Here is a 20,865-nt window from a genome sequence, read left to right on the forward strand (position 1 = left end):
ATTTTCAAGAGGAATTCAAAAAATGCCGCGTTAAAATGTCAAAATGTCGAAGAAATTTCAGATGGAAAACTGAACAAAAACAAGAGATAAGAGAATGAATTGTTATATCAAGTTTTTCATCTGATGGCAATTGGAAAAGAAACGGTATTTATAGTGAAAATAATGAAATAATCATCCTGCGAAATCTAAATCAAGACTATATTTCAGTGACACAAGAATTAATAAGAAGAGCACTGAAGTTATTGTCTGATCGGATAAGTTTTATTCCACTTGATGGCGTATTGCAATTGAAATTCATTACTGCAATTTGTATTTTTCTCTCATGAGTTTTCGGGATGAATTATTTATAGATAGATGGTTAAATAAAAAGAAAAAAAATTCGGTAAAAATAGTAATAGTTGCTATTGGTTAGTAAGTATTGCTATAGCCTATATCGTAAAGTATCGTCTTTATGTTGGACACATTTTTACGATTAATTATTTTATAATAAAGATAATAAAGTGAGCGATAACGAAATTATTTATGCAACAGGGTGGAGTCAAGCGGGAGAAAAAGCGCTCTCGTTTCGCCCTATATATTGGAAACGGTTCTCTCTATATCAGAGGCTCGTTACGCGCCCTACAATTTTCCCACGACGACGACTCTCTATATCTATGCATAAAACCACCCCCTTATGGGGGGCAGAGAAATAATTCAAATACAGTACATTAAATACGTTAATTTTAGTTTATTAAAAATGGTACGAAGGAAGAAATGTCGGTTCACTATGACCTTCCTCGGTAGACTAAGAGTGATCAACGAGACCAAAAGAAAAGGATCCCCAGTCCCTTTTGATTCATTTTTGAAACCATAGACTCATAAAAATCCATTTATAGAAGACTCAGGCTATATTCCAACAAACCCCATCTGCTAAAATGGCCGTCAATTCTCCACCATTTATTTAACTGCGATTTTTGCACAGTATTTAGTAATTTCAGTTGGAGATGTGATTAATTTGAAATTCAGATTGGGCCTTATTTAATCACCATCTAAGCGATTGAATTGGTGAAAAAAAACATTGCATATTGATCGGAACTCAAGAACAACTGCACAAATTTCTCAGGGAAATTTCACTACTCATATTTCATTTCACTATCTCATGTGTAACCATTATGTGTGAGACGATTCAGTAATGAAATTCCATATCGCGAATTCCAAGCATCCTCGACGAGTCTACTATTTACCCCTTATAGTTTCCACCCCTAGACCGACCTCCCTTCTTCATCGTTTTTCCCCTCCGACTGCATTTTCGAATCACGACCGAAAATGACTCTAGGGCGGTGTCGAAATAAAGACATACTCTCGAATAATAGAAATCCCATCCCTCTATCTAACGGTTTTCCTCATCTCCAGACGCCAGTCAACGGATAAATTTATTTATTATTACGTATTTGTATAATATTATTTAATTTGAATCATACTATTTATTTGAGAATGGATTCTCAAGAGAACAGATTAAGGGTGGAAATATTTTTGTACTTCATATGTATTTCAAAGAAATCAATATTTCTGAATTATCCTTCCCGAAAAAAAAAAAATCCTTTCAATTGAATTCCACAGGCACTCTGAAATCACCCTCGTCAAAATGACGAAAAGAAAACCCATCAAGAAGTAACCCAAAGAAAAGAATATCCCGAATTACTCCGTCTGCCCTCTTTGAATTTTTCACCCTCGAAGCCACCCCCGACAATCGACATTCGTCGGTTGCGTTGTTATCGAACGATTGCGCGCGCAGAAGAATTTATAAGGGGCGTACCAGTTGGTTACGTCTTGCTCAATGTATAATGTACCAAAGAGGTGCCGTAGGGTACTCAACAAAGCTGGCCAAACACTAACGGCGCTAGCCCCGAGTGACGAGTGTTGGAAGACAACAATTCGTCGACCACTCGCTGAACAATTATCCCGTAGAGAGCTTTGTTAAAATTTTATAGATAAATAACGGGATATAATAAAACCTGTCATCAGTGACTGCCACAACTCAAGAACTCAAAGAACTTCCATTATAATTTTGCTAATCCTATAATCCCAGGAATTGATCATTCAAAAGTGTCAAAGTGCATTAATTCCCCTTGACTATTAGTTCTCCTCATAACAATCGAATTCATATTTGATTAGTGATTAGGCGCTGATGAATAAACGCGATTAAAAGAACCTAACAGATCGGGATCGGGTAAACAGAAACACGCTGATTGTTTGTGTCTGGGATTGCAAAATAATCTCGATAGTTAACCATTCCTTGGAATTCATCGTTAACAACGGCATTATCCGTCAAGAATCAGATTTTTGGTTTATTGAGTCGAAGAAAGAGTACATTTGGAGCACTGAAGAGGATTGCATCGATCGTTCGCCATTTTGTTAGCCTCTATAGTACTCGAAACATCGCATCACTTGCACCCCATCGACACGCTGACAAACCACAAGTGACCCTCTGCAATAAAAAAAATTTAATTTTCGAGGAGAAGAGGGCAACAGTAATTATCACCGACCAAGGTGATTCGTGAAGAATTCGTGAGGAGCGTACATCCTCGACTTTAGTGTATTGATCGTGTGCGCCATATTAGTCTGAACCGCTTGGTCTGAGGGGATGCGTGGGCAAACGAGGGAAGACAGTGGTTGAAGGCGGGACGATAGTGACATAAAAGGTGATAAACTCATTCAAAAATATTAAAAACTACTTGTCGTTGTCGGAATCATTTTGACAAGTGTAAAGAAACAAAAAGCAATTAACAAAAAAAAAAAAAAAAGAAAAAGAAAAAAAGAAAGGCTCAAAACGATAAGTGTCTGAAAAACGGAAAAAATTTAAGCTAAAACCTTGCTTGGTAATTAAATTGGAGGAAGTAAGAGAAGTTTTCGAGAAGTGGAAAAAATATAATCAATCACAAGCCTATATTTTATAAATTGAGGACTAGCTGCTGCCTAGTACCCGGGAGGCATCAGGCTGGGAGGACGTTTGAGTGAAGTGGTGGGTCCCGTCGTGGAGGAGGCCATTGAGCCAGGGGATGCAACCCCGCTGACGGGACCCTCGAGGGAGGCCTCGATACCCCGAGCCCCTCCACCTCCACCTCGTATAACAACTCCAAGTCCCCCAAGACCACCACCTCCTCCATCACCACCCCAACAGTCCCAACAGCCTCAACAACTCCAGGTTCATCTCCATCCGCATCTCACCAAGAGTTACAGCCAGGTACCAGCTCACGGCCACACTCAGAGTCAACATCAGCACCTCCAGCTGCAACATCAAGTCAGCGAACCAACACAAAATCAAAACATGGGAACTGTTCTTTCATTTAGCCCCAAGGAGCGGCGATCATCATCAGTCTATCCACCAATTGATCATCAGCATTCAGACTTCACTCTCAACAACTTCAACTACGAACAGCTAAACAATGCCAAGAATCGAGAGAACAAGAGTGTCACAGCTGTTGCACCAGCGCCACAAAACACCAACAATAATTCATTGCAAAATAATAATATTAATTTGAATAATAATGATAATGCAAGAATTATATCGGAAAAAAATGCACTGGAGAAAAATCTCAAGAAGCATTCGCTGTTCATTAATGCATTGTCGTGGAAACGATTTAGTACGACAAATAATAATAAAAAGAAGTTGGATAATAAAAATAAGAACATCACTTTCAGACAGCCACTCGATAATATTCCTATTGTCGATAAGAATAAGAATATTCAGACACCACAGGTATGTAATTGTCATTCTTTTCACATCTTTATAAATTTATCATTGTCCGAAAACTCATTGTTTGAGATAAAAATAAATAAACATGAGAACTTTGCCTTGAATCATAATCAAAATTCAGGGAATTTTTCTCTTCAGCCTATATATACTTAAGTTATTAAATTTAATTGAAGAACAGCGCTAATCACTGGGGCCACTGGGCAATCTCCCTTTTGATGCTGGAAAAAGTTGACAAAGTACTTGTATTTTTTTTATTTTATAGTCTCCTTGATACTTTGATCTATCAGTTAATGGAGCCATTCGTGGAAAGATATCTCAGTGTTTATTTCACTCAAATGAAACCTCTTGTAAACATAAGTGCACGGCAACTATACCATATTGCGTGTATTCCACCTGTTTCAAACGTCATCAATGCCCCTGGATCGATTGCATTATTCGCAGACCCAAAGCCATTTATTTTTTCCGATCCATTATTTAGGGTATATGCAACTAAATTCTATTTTTCGTCATCTCAGATGCAAAGATGATAAAAAGTCACGAGAAAATCTGCTCACTCTATTTTTTTCATGCTATTCAATTGTCTAGGGAAATGAATATTAATTCAATTCATTTTAATATGGAAAAATGTCGGCTGGGAAATCTTGGTATTATATACACGTGACACGTGCACTGTTGACAGACAAACCAGTCTATAACATACATAGATACACGATGCAAGGACTTAACGCGAGACTATTCAGAATCGGATTGTCCTACTTTTCAAACTGCAGTGCGTTATTCATATTTTTAGAATATTTTCGACTCGCGGGTATAGAACTTAGTGGAGAATCGCTCAAAATTTTATCGGGCGTGGACTTTATTTTTCTGTTCGATTTTCATTAAACAATTGGGAAAATTGAGAAGTGAAAAATCGGCTTTTCCAGATAGACTTGATTTCGGTTACAAATGAAAAACAGGAATTCATAAAAAGAATAATCATTTATTTAATTTTCGCCAGACAAAAGCTCCAGTGTCGAACAACAATCACACAACGCACAATTCCAAGTGCGATAAAATAGTGGACAGATCACAACAGCCAACTGGACCACGTAAAACAGTTATTCAAGCATCAACGTCCGAGTTATTGAGATGTCTCGGTGTTTATCTTCACGGTAAATGTACACGATTGAGAGACTTTCAAGCTGGTGATGCTGTCATGTGGCTTAGAACAGTTGACAGGAGTTTACTACTCCAGGGATGGCAGGTGAGTCATTTGCTTGGGGATGAATGGAGGTCCGAGTTTGAACGCACCAGTAGATATATTCTTCTTCATAGTAATGACCTGAGTCCTTTAAAATTGTCAAGTATTTTCAAAAAAACACATTTGCCAAGGGTTGCAAATGATAAATGCTCGAGATTGCCACTGTTATCAATTAAATTCTCCCAGAGGAGTATTATTAATAATTATTTTTAAATCCATTCATCGAATTTCACATTATTCCCATAATTTACTATGAACATAGTTTACCATGTTCATCGACGGAAATTCAAGCCGAGCCCGAATCGTAATCGTCTTTATTCCCCTTTACTCCACTTAAGTCTCGGAAAAGAGAATAATTTTATGATCTACCATGTTATGTTAGATTTTTCCTTTCAACTTCCAAGAAAAAAACATGAGAATATTTTGCCAATATTTATATCACACTTTTTTTTTCCAATGGGGTTGGTATCTGGGTCTCGTTATAAATATTCCTTTACAATTTCTAAAAATAATTACACAAAGATGGGTGGAGAAAAAAATGATGAAAATTGAGATAGAACGAAATAGCTCATTAAACATTTCGAAACAATATATTTAAATAGTCGAATAAATTTGTATTTTGTTGAGATGTGAAGCAATGAAAAGAGTAGAGGGTTACGATGTGCACGAAGGGAGGGGTGTCGATATGACGACAAAACGAGTGGACTGATAAATAAAAAAATTCATCCTACAGACGCGCGACTTGCAGAAGGATGAGACAAAGAGAGTGAGTGGGGTAAATGCCGGAAGGACGTTTTGTATGCAAAATAAAGCAGTATGTAATTGTAAGACGAGACTCGCGTGGAAATAATTGAAATAATCCAACTTAATTTCATTATTATAATTCATATGTGAATTTCTATAATTGTCGTTTTTATGGTAACTAACTATGGACTGTTCATTCGAATCAAAATATTGATTAATTGATCACTAATTAATTAAATATATATCCAAACTATATGGCCGCGATCTGGGGTGAGTAATGATGTACCTTGAGTGAAAAGAGAAAGAGGTCAGGTAAATATTAGTAGTGAAGGTGAAGAGAAGCTCAATATGAGATTCTCGGCCCTCTCTCCACCTTTAAATTGAATTAAAATGGTTTGATGACGAGAAAACAAAATATAGAGAGAGGTCAACCGGGCTTCTCTATAGTACTGTAGCAACAAGAGGATACAATATCGGGGGCATCGATCTAGCGTTTACCCTCGAGCTCTTGGGTCACTAGGAGATCTCTCCCACATGATATAAACTCCGACAGCGTGTGCATGGTGACCCAGGTGTCTATGTGCAACTGAGATCGTAGACAACAACGTTCAACCGAGAGAACGCACCTCGGCAGCAACCCTCCACTCTCCAAGGTATTGTAAACACTCATATTGGCTGCTGTATCCCGACTAAATCAGGTCGCACGTTCCAATTCGCTAATGATGAGAGGTACGCCTGGCCAAGTCAGTTGCAGCGGCGGTATCGAGAGGGTTAAAGGAGGAAAATAAAAGTGTAAATAACAACCGCATATCCCTCACTGAGATGAAGAAAGTAGATGGAAGATCCATCTACTGGATCAACGTAATCTGATTATTTTAAGTTGCCCTCGTAATATTTTGCCGCTTAACATTAAACAAACTATTATGGCTATCATTGAAAACATCAGCCTTCAGCCAATTAAATTGAATTAAATTAAATTTAATGATGAATGATGAATGATGAATGATGAATGATGAATATCATTCGGATACTCCATCTTATTTTGCAGGACGTACCCTTCATCAATCCAGCGAACGTAGTCTTCGTCTACATGCTTGTTCGTGAGTTGGTAGATGGTGATGAAGCATCGGAGCGTGAGCTACAGGCAACAGTGCTCACCTGCTTATACCTAAGCTACAGCTACATGGGCAATGAGATCAGCTATCCACTGAAACCCTTTCTCGTTGAAGACAGTAAGGACAAATTTTGGGATCGTTGCCTACTGATTGTCAACCGTTTGAGCTCAAAGATGCTGAGGATCAACAGCGAGCCTGGTTTCTTCACGGAGATATTCACCGAGCTCAAGGTATATGACACCCCCTGGAGACGTCCTTCACTGAATATGGGCGTATAAAACCCAAAGGGCCTGTACGTAACGCCCCCTCGTGACATACAAATTGTAATTATCTAACCTAAACACCAAAAATTTGTTGCAATTTGTAACAGGCCTGCGGAACCGGAGAGCGCGGCAGTCTTACTGGGAGTGGCCTCGAGCGAACCCTCGTCGTCTCCGGAGTCGCGGTACCCACCAAGGCAGCTTGACAAAGCTACAGAGAATTTTTGGATCGGATCACCAGGAACGAATGCTACATCGAGCCATTCTGACCTACCGCAGAAAAGGGAAGAGCCGCCCTTGCTGCATGACAAGCCGCTAACGGCCCAACAGCCACCAGTACCATCAACCTCGGGTGCGCTACAACATCCCCAAAAAACATTACTGGAACCACCTGGCTCGATGCAATTGCAGCAGCGTCGTGCCAGTGGTGGTTTATCGGGGCGATGTCCAGATTGTGGTAAAAAACGTGAGGATGCTGTTTCGTATACGATTGAGGACCTTGATGCTGTCGATGGTGTCCCATTGGAGAGCAACTTTCCTGGTCAGGTTTGCACGTGTGATGAGAATGCTACCGCTGTTAGAACGCCTGAGCCTTCACCCTCATACAGAAGGCCCCATCCTGATTTGCACAAGTATAGAAGCGTTGAAATGTCCAGATGGTCGGGCAATTATTTGGCTCCTGATGATGCTACTGTTTGTCATTTGTATACGACTGACGATGCTATTTGGGGATTGCAGCATGCTGGTGAAGACACGGAGTACCGGTGGGAGATGCACACCTCGCGCACCGATATTGATCTCAATCGTAAGACTAAGTGCAGTTGCCATGATCTTACGCCAGAGGAGAAGCGTCATCCGGGGCGAGGGGACTTGAAGAAGCATCACAGTGCAGAGACCGACAAGTGGTCTCTTCGAGCTGATGCTTTAGGCTCAGAGCATCATGATCTCAGAAAGCACCTGAGTGATGCCTCTGGTATGGCAAGAGAACTGGGTCAGCAGCCAATGGGAAAAACACTTCAGGTACCTGAAGTTATGCCTAATCCGAAGCCCCGGTGCACTTGTCCAAAGCCCAAATTTCTCACCCCATCGCCACCTGCTGATAAGCGCAGCCAAAGGTTCGCTGATCAAGAGAACAAGGTTATGTTCTCGAAATCTTTGACACCCGAGGAATCGCTGCCGGTGCCTGAGAAGAAGCCTGAATTGAAGAAGACCGCGAGTGAGGATGTACGGGTGCCTCTACCGAGAAGAGAGCGCGGCCGACTTGTTCAACAGCGAGCTATTGAGAAATCATCCATCAAGAAATGGGAGCCCAAGGAGAAAGTAGTCAGTCCAGTGGAAGAGCGAAAGGCACAGCGATCGAAATGGGCGGGAATGACGCATTTCTCTCTCCAGCCAGAGAAGAAGGAGATTAAATATGGTGACCCTAAGAGCAAGAGCTTGAAGGAGCGTCAGCGGTACAGCGTTCGAAGAAGTCTGTCACCGGAGCCAGATCCACGTGGAATTGTGAGGGTTGACAGCCGAATCGTGAAGCGTCTTATTTCGCCGGACATTACGATCACTAGCGATGCTAAATGGGCTCCGTACGAGGGCTACTCTCCCCTCCCAAATGTCGGAATCAGGAAACGAGAGCCAAAGCATATTCGTGAAATCAAGTGGACCCCCTATGATGGTTCAGCCTCTGAACTGAGTATCCTTGAAGTGCCTGAGGAGGCGATTGCTGCCGACGATTACCACATAACGCCGACCTGTCACCCGCCACCTCGAGCGCCATCGATGAAAGAGGAGGATGACGAAGATGAACGCGCTCGTTGGAGATTTCTCAATCAAGTCTCTCCTTTTCCCATTTATCAGGGCGCCTGGAAGGAAATCTCCCCGGAAAGAACTCCCCCTAAGACTCCAGAAGATCTGGAGCCACCGATCTGGACGCCAATGGAGCCGCCCGCGACACCAGTGAAACGTCGAAAGCCTTCGCTCATTGTTGAGCCAATACCTGTTCCCGTTAAGCTTGGGAAGGAGTCACGAAAAGAGAAGAAGAGGCTGAAGAAGGCAGAGAGCGCTGTCGCAAGGGAGACGACTCTTCGACTTGCTCCACCTACAGTCATCATCAGGGCTTCCAGTGAGGATCAGCAAAAAGCTCGTCAGCGTCCTTTGTTGACGCGCTCCAAGGCACTCCTCGAAGTACCGCGAAAGGGCATCGACATAACCAAACGGTCACACAGCGAAGAGGTGCCGCGACATCGGGGCCACGAGACCCATCATGGTCCCAGTCGGGCTAGGAGTGAAGAATCATCGATGTATCCCTGGAATGACGATGGTGAAGTAAGGCAGTACGTCACGACGGTCTAGGACACCTCCACTCTTCTTCATTTTCTACTGCATTTTACTGCCTGAGGTGAATGAATAAACTGGAGAATTTTGTTTTTTGATCAACATCGACGGCTCGTTCCTCTTTTTGTTACCAAAAGGCCGGTCTACTAAGCCAAAGCGAAGAAAAACGTTACCATTAAAAAGAAAAAAAAAAAAACAACTCGACATTGACTACTTTTGGCGGCCTACGCTAATGTGAAACTATAGCAGAGGGAAAAATTGTATGTTGTGCGGTTAAGGCGCAAAGTCAAATAACTATGGCCCTGTTTTCTTGCGTCTGCGGAGCACAAGGAACTCCCGTCGTGTCTGCGCAGTGAAAACATGAAGCTGCAACATTGATGAAAAAAAAAATAAAAAAATGTACGTTACTTTCTCCGGGGATAAAAAAAAAGACACTTGACGAGACTTGAAGGTGGTAGATTTGGGGGGCGTAGATGAATTATTTAACGTTCTCAATTGTTTGCTGAATGTCGATGAAGGAGAATAAGGAAAAATGGTAAGACCGGATGCATATATGAAGGGCAACGATGTTATTAATAAATAGTTAACGAATTGTAGTTGTTGCCTGAGTAGTTGGGAGTAGATCCAATGATAATAAATAATATGAATTTATATCGAAAATTGTACTAAGTGAGCTATCTCTTAGGTATGAATTAATCAGCATTGCGAGCATTTACTTTGTACAAGGAATCGCTTATAATGGGTTCAAATCATTACTACAATTTTCGATAAAATTACGATTATGGAGGGGTGGTGAACAATTGCTAAACGATAATAATAGACAAGCTATGATGATAAGTAGACGTGATTGGAATGATGGCGGTGATTAATGAATTATGCATTATGTATTAACTCGCTCAGTTTATTATTAATTAACGATTCCAAGAGCTGCGATGAAAAAAATCACTGATTAATTAAAAAATTGGCATTTGTGAGGCAAATTAGAATTTAATTTGAAGGTGAAAAAGGGTGATAATGATGATAATTATGGAAAAACTGTTGAAATTCAGTACCCTTAAAATGCTCTAGAATCTCGTATAACTTAATTAATAATGTATAAGTTTACCTTAGGAGTTGGATTACCTTCAGTGTAATCCAGTAGTCCCGTGCCGGGGTGTGCAATATTAATTAGTAAAAAATCATTAATAAATCGGTTATTAGATGTTAAGCCAGGTGTCAAGGGTAATTCATTCTCCATTTAATTCATAATGATTATTTGAGAATGATATAATCGATTGATGAAATTTACTTTCCACTCGTAGGAATTATTAATCATATTTTTAATTTAGGAAATGATGAGCGATGAGCACAGATGAGTTTTTGATTGAACGGTTGATAACGATCCCAGCGGATTAAGTTGTGCTGTCTGTGATTGCATTAGATATCCATTCATTGCTCTCAAATTATAAGTCTAGGGCTGTAAGTGTGTAAGGACATCACTATTCATCTAATTTGAAATTATTTTTGGCATTTGTCAACGATTTTTGTGGACATTCGAGGCATCATTTCGTGGAAGTCGAGGATTTTCAATATTCTCTAGGAATATAGGAATAGAAAAATTAAGCAATACGCGTGTAAATTTCATTGCGTGATTTCATCGATGTATATAATATGTATGGATATGCATTAATAAGGAGCTCTTCCGGTGGGTGAATTTCGAGCAGTTTCGAGTCGAGTATCATTCGTAGTTGTTTAATTAATGATCCTCTTTATTTATTATCCATAATCATTATTGCATTCAACAGATGCAATTTTTTTTTTTTTTTTTTTTTTTAGTATTGAAACTTGAATAGGGGATCATACTCATAATAATTGCGCCATGTCCATATTTATTTCGTTAAATGAATCGATTTTTGAGCGATACGAGTAAACAATCAGTAGATTAGTCATTATTTCCAAGCGGAAGATTTTGCTCGTATAGCTAAATGTTGAGATATTTTGATAACAAGTGGTGGTGGCGGCGAAGAATATCGAGACTTTGTCTTTCACGTTAGAATCAATCGTTATCGACATGATTGTACTTTTCTACTCAGTGAATTTTTTCTGTTTCTGTTGTAAATTCATAAAGTGAATAATGACTAATTATATGAATAATGACTCGATAAATACAATTAATAATAACTGAATCACTTCAAACATTTAATCAATTAACTTCACTTTTACCGAGAGTAATGAAATCTTAATGATTACTTTTAGGATGGATTAAAATTTTTATTGATAAAAAAGAATTCTCCCGACGATTCGTAGACATATTACCGTCCCGCAGACAACCCCTCTGTACCATGATCCTCTGAGATCGATAAAATATATTTGCGGATCGTTAGGGATGAATATGCGACACCAATTCGATAACGAGACCATTGCAATGCTGCAGTACACCTTATCAGTGCAGTAATTACCAGGAAGAATCCAATGGAGGTCTGAATTTATTCTGAGAAATGAATGAAATAGAGATTTGTATCATTCATTTTTGGACTTGCAAGTTTTTGACACCTTCGGCTATTTCATTCGCATAATCGAGAGGATTAATAATCGGTCAAACCGAAGAAATTCAACGTTGAGTAATTATAATAACTGTAGCTGGCACGAGAGCCAAATTAAATTATGATGATTAGATCAAACTTGAATGGTGACTATATTGCGATTTTGTTTAATTTATTTATTCTTCCGTGTTATTGTTCTTACGACGCTTCTTATGCCACGTCTAGTCCGATTGACAGTGATTTTTATTATTGATTAATTATAATTTGTTGAGCATTACTCCAGGTGAAATTTTTTCTATGTTCCCCCCTCCCTCCCCTCGTCACTCTAAGCGGCCGACGAATGATTAGGAAAATTGCTGATGGAAAAATCCATTTGACAAGTTGTGAAGTTACTGGAAATATTACTCCCCCTGTATAGCGCAATGCCATTATCTGTGCAACAATACCAATATACAATACCCGTAATATGAGGTCAATGTTGATTTGTTTAAATAAATGTAAGTTCGAAAAATTGATTATGGAGTTTTATTAAAAAAGGAATGCTTCTCCTGGTTTTTTGTTGCTATTACTTATTTTTCAAACCCAACAATCTAAAATTCCCCATTAACTATTCCAATAAGGGAGCTTACAGTAGTGTATTTATTGTTTCAGTATAATAAAAATCATTTATAATAGCATTTAATAATTTTTTGTGGATATCTAATGTGTGGATAGATAATTCAACCTTAGCCAAAATATTTCTACGTTTATCACTTTTGCATTGCTCCGGCAGTTTTCAAAATTTGAATGTTTTGTGGAGTCTTAATCATCTTTTAATTTGTTATTCATTTTGTATTGTATTTCAATGGAGAAACACATTGAGGTTGTTGAATCGTTAAATCGATGACAGTGTAATTTACTATTCGATACGCAGTGGCAGCAGTATAATTAATTTTCGTTCACTCGGGAAATGAGTCTAAAATTTTTCTACACTCTTATTCTCGAATATCTTGGAAACCAGCAGATTTGAAATTTCATTTTCAAACAGAAAATCTATCTTTTACGACATTTACATCGAAATTTACTCATTAGATAAGTCGACTTGTAATTAAAGTGTATCGTTTAATTTCGATGTGTATATGATGATTGTGGATATATTTTCTCTAGTGATTATTCTACCAAAAAATTTGCGTGAGATGACCTAACATGATGGTCATTACGTTCATTATGAAAATTAATTAATTTAAATGTATTCTAAATCAAAAATTCGCGTGGCGGGAGGCCTTCGATCATCAGTGAACGTTTGAAAAAAACAATTTGAAATCTCACCAATAAATTCGTTTTTTTTTCTCTGGGCTTACATGAAGTTTACCTGAGTTTACTGAAAATTTCGTGTAATTCATCAACTATCTTCATCTTTGGCGATTTTACTCACTGAATTGTAATGCGCACCTAATTTGTACATATGACGATGATAGGTTAATGTGACTTTCCGACTGTGTTCGAATTCAGATCCAATGATGTACGGTACTCCTGTTGCCTGAATTACTTCGATTGGACATTTCAGAACTTGCGATAATACTTGAAGCTCTATTGCTCCACCCCATGCACTCGTATTCGCTACATCATTACAGTATTTTTCGTATTGTTCAGATGAGAACAATTCGTCAGAGTCAGGATTCGATAAAAATGGAAGAAAATCGTTCATGTTTGCACGAAGATGACTAGCTGTTTTAGTCCGTAAGTCCTGTAGACCGTGTGGCATGTCGCCCAATAGTTTTAATTGATGGGCTACGGCATTATATAAACAATGCCCATCACTGGGAATTTCATAGAGTTTAAGATCACGTTCACACAGGATTTTCTCTATGGCCTCGGCCTCCAAAGTTCTTTTTCCAAAAACATTTAATGTCTCTTGTTCAATTATCCTCTCACTTCTCTCCCTCTCAGCTAGTGCTTTTTTATCTCTCCTTCTCTGTGCCTTGGATATTCTCTGAACAATCTCTACATCTGCTTTGCCATCCTTATCATCATCATGATCTGAATTAATTACAGTCTCACTCGAGGGTAATCCTGTCAGTGTTACTTGTGATAATTTGAAATTTATCAGCTCCTCTTCATGACGTGTGTCTAGGTCTGACTCCATTCTCATTATCTCTTCAGTCACTTCTCGTTTCCTCTTTTTGTCACCTTTGCAAATCGATTTTTTGAGGGTTTGAATTTGTGCTGTTGAAATAACGATGAATTATTTAAAGGGAAATAGTGTCTCTTTTGTTTTTATCGACAAGTACTGTTAAATCGAAAATTTTGCCAATAGCCTCGAGTCTATTGGTCTAGTCCAGAAAAAATTGAGGAATATGCATAGAAATGATATTTCCATGAAATGGATCTTGTTCCATCAAATTAATTGAAGACTTTCAATTTACCTTGCATTTCTCTACGCTCTTTTTTGTGTCGCTTTGACAATACCTCTTCATTCATCTCTTCAGCCATTCTGACGTGATTCAATGATTTTTAAATTCCAACAATTAATTTTTGCTGCCTGTGTAGTAAAGAACGTAAAACGGTAAATGTCTAGTTACGACAGACACATTTTTGGAGTAAATATAATAATAAATATCAATCATCAAGTTGACTTCATGATTATTACCAAAGAGGATTGACTAAAGTAGAGGCTCAGTTCTGGGGGTTCGAGTGACCCAAGGGGCATCGTAGTACTGCACCCCAAGAGAGAGAGGGCACCACACGCAATGGGGGTGTCTGCTCGTTAGCCGACTCAGCGACTCTTCAGTAGCAGTCCCACTGCCACAGGGACCAGTCGAAAGGGAATTCCCACAGAACATTAGAGATCCTCACATAAACAGAACGTAATTCAATGTATCTGATACTCCTATTCCCGTTTCCGAGATCCAATCGAAGTGTTTTTGATGGTTAAGACCAAAATCCACACGCTAAATTCTCATCAATCAATTATTTTTCACTGTCTATTGTATTTTACGTGATTGCACTGTTTTTTTTTTAAGAGAGAATTATTTATTAGGTTCAGAATTTTCGCAATTATCTTATCTCGTCAAATTGAGACTGCCCGCGGTGTTCTGTGCGCATGCACGGTGTGCGTGCGCATGCGCAGAGTATCGCCTGGCGCCCTCCCACTCGAGCGCCGCATCCAATGTCCCGCCATTTTGAGTGGGGAGTCAGTCGTTCGGCGGCAGTGCGTGGAACGGTCGGTCGCGTGTCGCGTAGTGCAATTCCGTTAACATCGGGGTCCTAGTCAGTGCAGAAAACCGGTGCCGCCTGTGAACATTGAAAATACAAAGTGCGGGACTCAGTGCAAGTGATTTTGGGATGTGAAATAATTTTTTAGACAGTTTATCTGAGCATTTTGAGTGATTGAGATTTTTCGTTTATTACACTGAACTTCGGTATTGCCGAACGGCCGCCCGGCGTCATTGTGTTTACAAAAATTCCTTTGTCGGTTTCTCGGAATTGTTTAGTGTGTGTTTAGATACGGACTGAAGTGAGAGTGCGAATTAGATTCGAAGGATTACTTTTCTCATTCATCTTATTTTGAATGGTTAAAAATATTATTTGATCTTTGATATTATTTTATTGATCTTTGTGGATTTTTAGTTGATAAAACATTCTTGGTAGTGTGGTGAGTGATTAGTGAATTTTTGAACTGTCTCGAGTGCTGGTGCATCCAAGGCGACTTGAACCTCGTCGATGGGAGGATTGGCGTCAGGATCACATGAACATCACCAGGAGTTGGAGGGAATCTTTCAAGCCTCTACAAGGTGAGTTTCGTATGCATTTTTTTATGACTTTGAAGCATCATTTTCATCTTATTTTCATGTCATTTTTGTCATTCCTGATTCTTGATATATTCAATGCTTATATTACAAACAATTTTCAATTATTCAATTAACTTTCCAATAAAATAAAAAAATTTAAAATAAAAAATAATAAATAATTTTAAGTAATAATTCAAAATAAAAACTCTCAAATCAAAATTAAAAATCGTCTTTGCAGTAAAAAAATTATTTTGTCGAAATTTCATTAACAATTTGTTTTTTTTTTATGTTTGCAGATAAGGTAGGTCGTTCGAAAGGTGAAAATTGACTTATTTTCATCCAACGCCGGTGAGTGAAATTTATTTATTAATATATCGTATCCGTTCCGTGGATTTTTTCGTGGTCGGTTCGGGGGTTTGAATTTTCGAGATGATTTTATCTCTCGATCAGATGATGTTGAGATGCCAGTAGATATGGCTCCATCATATAAATCGCGAGTGCGTGTATAACCAAGTGATTGATTGTGCTGGAGTGCCGCATTTTGAAATTGGAATTAAAGCTCGGTTGGATTGTCTGGAAAAGATGATTTACTCCAAAATTGGCACTCCTAATTACTCCACCAATTAATCGATTTTTCCGATAATTATTAGCTAGCGCTCTAGTTGTTGACAACCGCTACGGTGCTAGCTAACAATTATTGGAAAAAACGATTAATTTCCGGAGTAACTAGCAGTCCAAATTTCGGAGTAAATTATATTTTCCAGATAATCCATCCGGGCCTTAAATTTACGTTGTATTTTATATCTCCGCCCAAAACGGTAAGTACGATATTAATTTATTATTGAAGTAAATCAAGTAAACATCACTGACAAATTTGTGAAGATATTTTTAATAACTGTTAATTCGTTGAAACACAAATAATTAGCAGTCGGAGGCTTTGAAATCAGCTCGTCAAAAATTCCAGTCAGCTCAGAGTTATTAAAAGGGAAGCTGGAGGGATATTACTGAAAAGTCGCTAAGTCGGCTAACGACAGATACCCCAGCGTTGCGTGTAGCGCCCTCCCTCTTATGGGGTCGGCTACTACGATGCCGCTGGGGTCACTCAAACCCCCAGAACTGAGCTTCTACTTTGGTCAATCCTCTTTCAGCGTACACGTGAATTTCAGAATATAACCTCTTTACAATTCGAGTGATTTGATAACTGATTTTTTTTCAAAATTTTTCAATATAAATTATTTTATTCGCGGTGAAACGGAAATGGTAACTCCAAAAAATACTAAAAATCTGAAAAGACCTGTCTCTACAATTAAAACAGGTCCAGTCAAGGGCTTGAGGAATATTCTGGCTAATCCCCACGAATTCCTATGGTATTTATATATTCCTGTTATTTTTATCATATTTATTAAGTTTAACCATATTACAAAAGATTTAATTTTAATTTTCAGGCCGGTTATGAGAGATGATGAAGGAAAATTGAAAAATATATTGACTGAGTGAGTTAACGTTTTCGTGATTTGATTAAAACATTTAAAAAACATGAAGAAGTTTTGATTCATCAATTTATTTAGTTAAGAATCTGTGATAGGTTTTTAATCGCAATTCTGAGTAGATAGTCATCTTGCTGATAAATAATTTAAAAACTAAAATGCATAAAAAAATATTCTCATTACCAATCATGACCCTGTCAATGAATTAAATTAAATGATAAAAATTGATGAATTAAACTGTTCAGATCATTACCGAATAAAACAGCTCAGCTACGAGAAATATCGTGGGCTCAATTGAGGAAAATGTCGAAAGACGAACGTGCCAATTTGAAAAAAGAGAATAAATTGAAAAAAAAGGACGCGGGCGATAAAATGACGTAAGACTTCTTATTAATTATTTCATTTTGTGAAAATTTTGTCATATTTATTAGGTTAATTTTTTTTACAGCGAAAATATGTGCTTGGGTGTTAACGCAGTTACTCGATCGCTTGAGAAAGATTCATTGATATCTGTTTTAATAGATTCCAACGTAGAACCTCTCATTATGATTAAACACGTGGTTGCAATGTGTCAAAGGAAGAATATACCAGTTATTCTTATTCCATTTTTGAAGACTACTACTTTTCAGAAACTTGGATTCGCCGCCGCAGCTTTAGGATTGAGGGTAAAATCAATCGATTAATATCAACGTGAAAAAACATTTTCAAATTCATTCATTCATTCATTCATAGGATTTATACATAATTGTTTCAGTTTTATATTTGTTGTGAATTACAGAAATTATCTGGTAGTCCTGAAACATGGTTGTTTTATAAATTACATCAGTATATATTGAATTTGGCTCAGCGATTACCGAAACCTAAAAATCCACTGCAATTATTCTATACTGGGGATGATGAAGAACAGGAGGAGGAGGAAATTCAGTTGACAGCTGCAAATCAACGACCACTGATGAGTTTTAAATTATCGACAATTGCTTACCTGCAGAGAAAATCAATAAAGGAACGCGTTTTCACCCCCCCAGAGCCCCAGAAGCCTTTGGAAATTGAGGAAAAATTTTCGGGTGAATTCATATCACTGGCTAATGATGTAAAGATGGAGTACCAGCATGAAAAAGTTATAGAGATACGTAAAAGGAGACGATACATAAATAATCACCAACAAGTAGTGAAAATATCAAAAAAAAATCTCAAGCAAATTGTGGAGAGAGTGGAAAAGCATAACAAGAAAGGAAAAATTGGTAAAACAAATGAGGGACATGCTGAAATTCACAACGTTTATCATCCCCTAAAGGTCAAACGAGTCCACGGGAACCCAAAACGTCTGAAGGCTTCGAAAACTCCGAAAATTAAAAAGAAATCGATTGCTGGGAAAGCGTGAAACTTGTAATTTATTGAATTTCAAGCTTCAATTAGTTTTTCGGTCTCACCTCACCAATAGGAAGTATTTTACTCTTAATTAATATATATTAATTATCAGAGCGACATTGCGTAAAGGCCCTAGCCAGTATTGGATTAGTTTTTTGGCCAAAGGCCTGATGTGGTTGTGTTGAGTATATGTCATATGGGTAATGTGGGATTCTCTGATGACCTAAATAATCTTCTGAAGAATATTAGTCCAGCAGTTCCACCTGGTATGTGACTAACAAGAAATGATAGAAGGGCGATGATTTGCAAGACTGCACACAATACTGTTAAAGGGGTTGATTGCAAATGGAGGGCACAATAGAGAGTTCCACCGAGGGTTGCAAAGTACGATAATGTAAAACATCTTCTCTCAGGGATTAATAGTGATTTCAAATAGCTGATGGCTCCCCACAGGAAACAGAAACTGTAAAATAAAAATGAAGATGTGAAGATTGAAACAGTAATTGTTCTGTTTTGTACAAAAAAACATGGAACAAAAATCGAGACTAGAGAAAAAAATTTTAACAAAATTTTTGCAAATAAAATAATGGAGAGATAATCGTCCCAAGAATATTTTACGATTTTTTTTTATTAAATTCAAGCAATTAATTGCACCGATGAAAATGAGAAATATATACCTTATTAAGAAGAGAACGCTTCCTAGTGAATACAGTAGTGCAAATTTACGCGCCTTTAATAATAAAAGAGGCAAATAAATAGCAGATAAACTAAAGCAGATGATGCTCATGATGATACACATGAAAAATCCAGTAAGACGTTGAAATCGGGTCTGCAAGTAATAGAAATCTTAGTAATTATTAATTTTTTTTTGGATATAGGTTAGGTTAGGTTAAAAACCGAGCTCACCATACTGGGACAATACTCTTTTTGCGTCCATCCACCATTTGATTGATCCTCCTCGCTTGATCTCCCTAACCATTTTCCTATTGGAGGTTTTGGTATCGACACGGATGGAATATGGAATTTATAATGTTTTTCGTTTTTATAGCTCAATAAATATTCACTTAATTCTTTATTGAGGTCCGCCATTTTTGACACATTGGAATATACTCAGGGTGAGTAATGAGGTCCGACCGAGTCTCATCACTCACTCCTGTGGATATTGCTGTCGCTGATTTTCCATTTTTTAATTTATATTTTATGGTTGAACTTGAGATGCATCGATACTTTTTTATTGAAAAATCTAATCACATTAGAACAATAGATAGATAGATTCTCATTCGGTAAAACTACTGCTACTCATAAATTGATAATTCCCTTCCGATGGGGTTTTCTCTTTGTTGTTTTTCTTATAATTTTTATTTCGATTTGAGAAAACGAAAAAAGGTATTCTTATTAGAAAAATACAAACTCTCAAAGGATGCCCAACAAGGTATCAATGTTGTGCTTTCTGGATATGGACTAGTAATCCTCGATCAGGTGATATCTTTCATCATCAGAATCATCGTCATTCGATGACGGCACATCAGGATATATATTGAGTTCTTTTGTATTTTTGCAATCATTCCACACTGTACAAAATGATTCTGCTTCAATTTTCTCCGGATCAGAAATTATTTGAAAGATTTTTTCTTTGCCTCTTTCAAGTCTTAACCAATTATAATCTGAAAGAAATACAGCTGAGTATAATATTGAATGAATTAACGAAAAAATTATGTGCGAAAAGTGTTCCTACGTTTGTGGGCTTTAATAACCTGAACTCTTATTTCCCTTCCTAGATTTTCATTGATCGTCTTTTCAGGTACGATTGCTCCAAAAAAATACAATATCACGTAATACTCTCTCCCATCGTGATACGTACTGAGAAAATTTGAAAAAACAATACAATGGATAAATTAATTATTACATTCATTATGATTGGCATGGGCTCTAACTTATTGATTTTATTAATAAGATGGAACTCACCTGAATTGAATGTGATCAATATCTACTTTAACAAAGTAGTTTTTAACACCAGCCAACAGAATTCGCAGCACCACTTTTACATGATCTTGATGCCATAATATTTTTGGTAAGTTGGCTTGTCTTCTCAGCATTGGTGGATCCATATTATTGAGAAAATTAGATAACTCCTTTGGAAGAACGAGGATTGCAGAAACTGGAGGTTAAGTGGTGTTTTGAAATGATCGCAGAACCGCAAAACTATCCGCCAAATAATTCTCCGTGAACTCAGCGAAATGAACAGCGGGTTTGGAAGCAGTACCAACAAAAAGGATTGACACTATCCCCCCCCCC

The 20,865-nt window shown here is 37.9% G+C and overlaps 5 protein-coding genes across 8 annotated transcripts; 2 read left to right on the plus strand and 3 right to left on the minus strand.

The window, feature by feature from the left end:
• The first annotated feature begins 1,859 nt into the window (after positions 1-1,859).
• Cdk5alpha (Cdk5 activator-like protein) lies at positions 1,860-7,311 on the plus strand. Of its 2 annotated transcripts, none has more exons than XM_011314878.1 (4): positions 1,860-3,739; positions 4,734-4,979; positions 6,769-7,065; positions 7,206-7,311. In XM_011314878.1, exons 1-4 carry the CDS (start codon positions 3,308-3,310, stop codon positions 7,299-7,301), a joined length of 1,071 nt encoding a protein of 356 aa, XP_011313180.1. In that variant the 5' UTR covers positions 1,860-3,307; the 3' UTR covers positions 7,302-7,311. The 2 variants fall into 2 exon arrangements, with proteins under 2 accessions (XP_011313180.1, XP_011313181.1); XM_011314879.1 differs by having other exon boundaries at positions 6,769-7,127; positions 7,206-7,295.
• Positions 7,312-12,146: 4,835 nt separating this feature from the next.
• LOC105272674 (OTU domain-containing protein 6B) lies at positions 12,147-14,573 on the minus strand. The gene is made up of 2 exons (XM_011314880.1): positions 14,351-14,573; positions 12,147-14,150 (listed from the first exon to the last, which is right to left on the minus strand). The coding sequence occupies exons 1-2, from the start codon at positions 14,415-14,417 to the stop codon at positions 13,327-13,329; spliced, it is 891 nt and encodes a 296-aa protein (XP_011313182.1). The 5' UTR covers positions 14,418-14,573; the 3' UTR covers positions 12,147-13,326.
• Positions 14,574-16,434: 1,861 nt separating this feature from the next.
• Positions 16,435-18,601, plus strand: LOC105272676 (uncharacterized). 3 transcript variants are annotated; one of them, XM_011314882.1, is made up of 6 exons: positions 16,435-16,533; positions 16,641-17,082; positions 17,161-17,208; positions 17,448-17,579; positions 17,651-17,867; positions 17,981-18,601. In XM_011314882.1, exons 2-6 carry the CDS (start codon positions 16,973-16,975, stop codon positions 18,581-18,583), a joined length of 1,110 nt encoding a protein of 369 aa, XP_011313184.1. In that variant the 5' UTR covers positions 16,435-16,533; positions 16,641-16,972; the 3' UTR covers positions 18,584-18,601. The 3 variants fall into 3 exon arrangements, with proteins under 3 accessions (XP_011313184.1, XP_011313185.1, XP_011313186.1); XM_011314883.1 differs by having other exon boundaries at positions 16,644-17,082; XM_011314884.1 differs by having other exon boundaries at positions 17,031-17,082.
• A 140-nt stretch (positions 18,602-18,741) lies between these two features.
• LOC105272675 (vesicle transport protein SFT2C) lies at positions 18,742-19,684 on the minus strand. Its single transcript, XM_011314881.1, has 3 exons — positions 19,477-19,684; positions 19,248-19,399; positions 18,742-19,033 (listed from the first exon to the last, which is right to left on the minus strand). The coding sequence occupies exons 1-3, from the start codon at positions 19,657-19,659 to the stop codon at positions 18,763-18,765; spliced, it is 606 nt and encodes a 201-aa protein (XP_011313183.1). The 5' UTR covers positions 19,660-19,684; the 3' UTR covers positions 18,742-18,762.
• A 102-nt stretch (positions 19,685-19,786) lies between these two features.
• Positions 19,787-20,827, minus strand: LOC105272678 (putative ATP-dependent RNA helicase TDRD12). Its single transcript, XM_011314885.1, has 3 exons — positions 20,536-20,827; positions 20,306-20,430; positions 19,787-20,234 (listed from the first exon to the last, which is right to left on the minus strand). Exons 1-3 carry the CDS (start codon positions 20,676-20,678, stop codon positions 20,032-20,034), a joined length of 471 nt encoding a protein of 156 aa, XP_011313187.1. The 5' UTR covers positions 20,679-20,827; the 3' UTR covers positions 19,787-20,031.
• Between the last annotated feature and the right edge of the window lie 38 nt (positions 20,828-20,865).

Source organism: Fopius arisanus, unplaced genomic scaffold (assembly GCF_000806365.1).
Source record: "Fopius arisanus strain USDA-PBARC FA_bdor unplaced genomic scaffold, ASM80636v1 scaffold00232, whole genome shotgun sequence".
Taxonomy (NCBI): domain Eukaryota; kingdom Metazoa; phylum Arthropoda; class Insecta; order Hymenoptera; family Braconidae; genus Fopius; species Fopius arisanus.

What these genes read in the sequence shown, in the direction of transcription:
- Cdk5alpha (XM_011314878.1), top strand. Translation starts at nt 3,308, where the DNA reads ATGGGAACTGTTCTTTCATTTAGCCCCAAGGAGCGGCGATCATCATCA. An exon ending in TACTACTCCAGGGATGGCAG is followed by an intron (nt 4,980 to 6,768) that starts GTGAGTCATTTG and finishes CTTATTTTGCAG; the next exon opens with GACGTACCCTTCATCAATCC. An exon ending in AGATATTCACCGAGCTCAAG is followed by an intron (nt 7,066 to 7,205) that starts GTATATGACACC and finishes AATTTGTAACAG; the next exon opens with GCCTGCGGAACCGGAGAGCG.
- LOC105272674 (XM_011314880.1), bottom strand. Translation starts at nt 14,417, where the DNA reads ATGGCTGAAGAGATGAATGAAGAGGTATTGTCAAAGCGACACAAAAAA. An exon ending in AGAGCGTAGAGAAATGCAAG is followed by an intron (nt 14,151 to 14,350) that starts GTAAATTGAAAG and finishes TTATTTCAACAG; the next exon opens with CACAAATTCAAACCCTCAAA.
- LOC105272676 (XM_011314882.1), top strand. Translation starts at nt 16,973, where the DNA reads ATGGTAACTCCAAAAAATACTAAAAATCTGAAAAGACCTGTCTCTACA. An exon ending in TTGAAAAATATATTGACTGA is followed by an intron (nt 17,209 to 17,447) that starts GTGAGTTAACGT and finishes TAAACTGTTCAG; the next exon opens with ATCATTACCGAATAAAACAG. An exon ending in GACGCGGGCGATAAAATGAC is followed by an intron (nt 17,580 to 17,650) that starts GTAAGACTTCTT and finishes TTTTTTTTACAG; the next exon opens with CGAAAATATGTGCTTGGGTG.
- LOC105272675 (XM_011314881.1), bottom strand. Translation starts at nt 19,659, where the DNA reads ATGGCGGACCTCAATAAAGAATTAAGTGAATATTTATTGAGCTATAAA. An exon ending in AAGAGTATTGTCCCAGTATG is followed by an intron (nt 19,400 to 19,476) that starts GTGAGCTCGGTT and finishes TATTACTTGCAG; the next exon opens with ACCCGATTTCAACGTCTTAC. An exon ending in AGCGTTCTCTTCTTAATAAG is followed by an intron (nt 19,034 to 19,247) that starts GTATATATTTCT and finishes TTTATTTTACAG; the next exon opens with TTTCTGTTTCCTGTGGGGAG.
- LOC105272678 (XM_011314885.1), bottom strand. Translation starts at nt 20,678, where the DNA reads ATGGATCCACCAATGCTGAGAAGACAAGCCAACTTACCAAAAATATTA. An exon ending in ATTGATCACATTCAATTCAG is followed by an intron (nt 20,431 to 20,535) that starts GTGAGTTCCATC and finishes AAATTTTCTCAG; the next exon opens with TACGTATCACGATGGGAGAG. An exon ending in GGTTATTAAAGCCCACAAAC is followed by an intron (nt 20,235 to 20,305) that starts GTAGGAACACTT and finishes TATTTCTTTCAG; the next exon opens with ATTATAATTGGTTAAGACTT.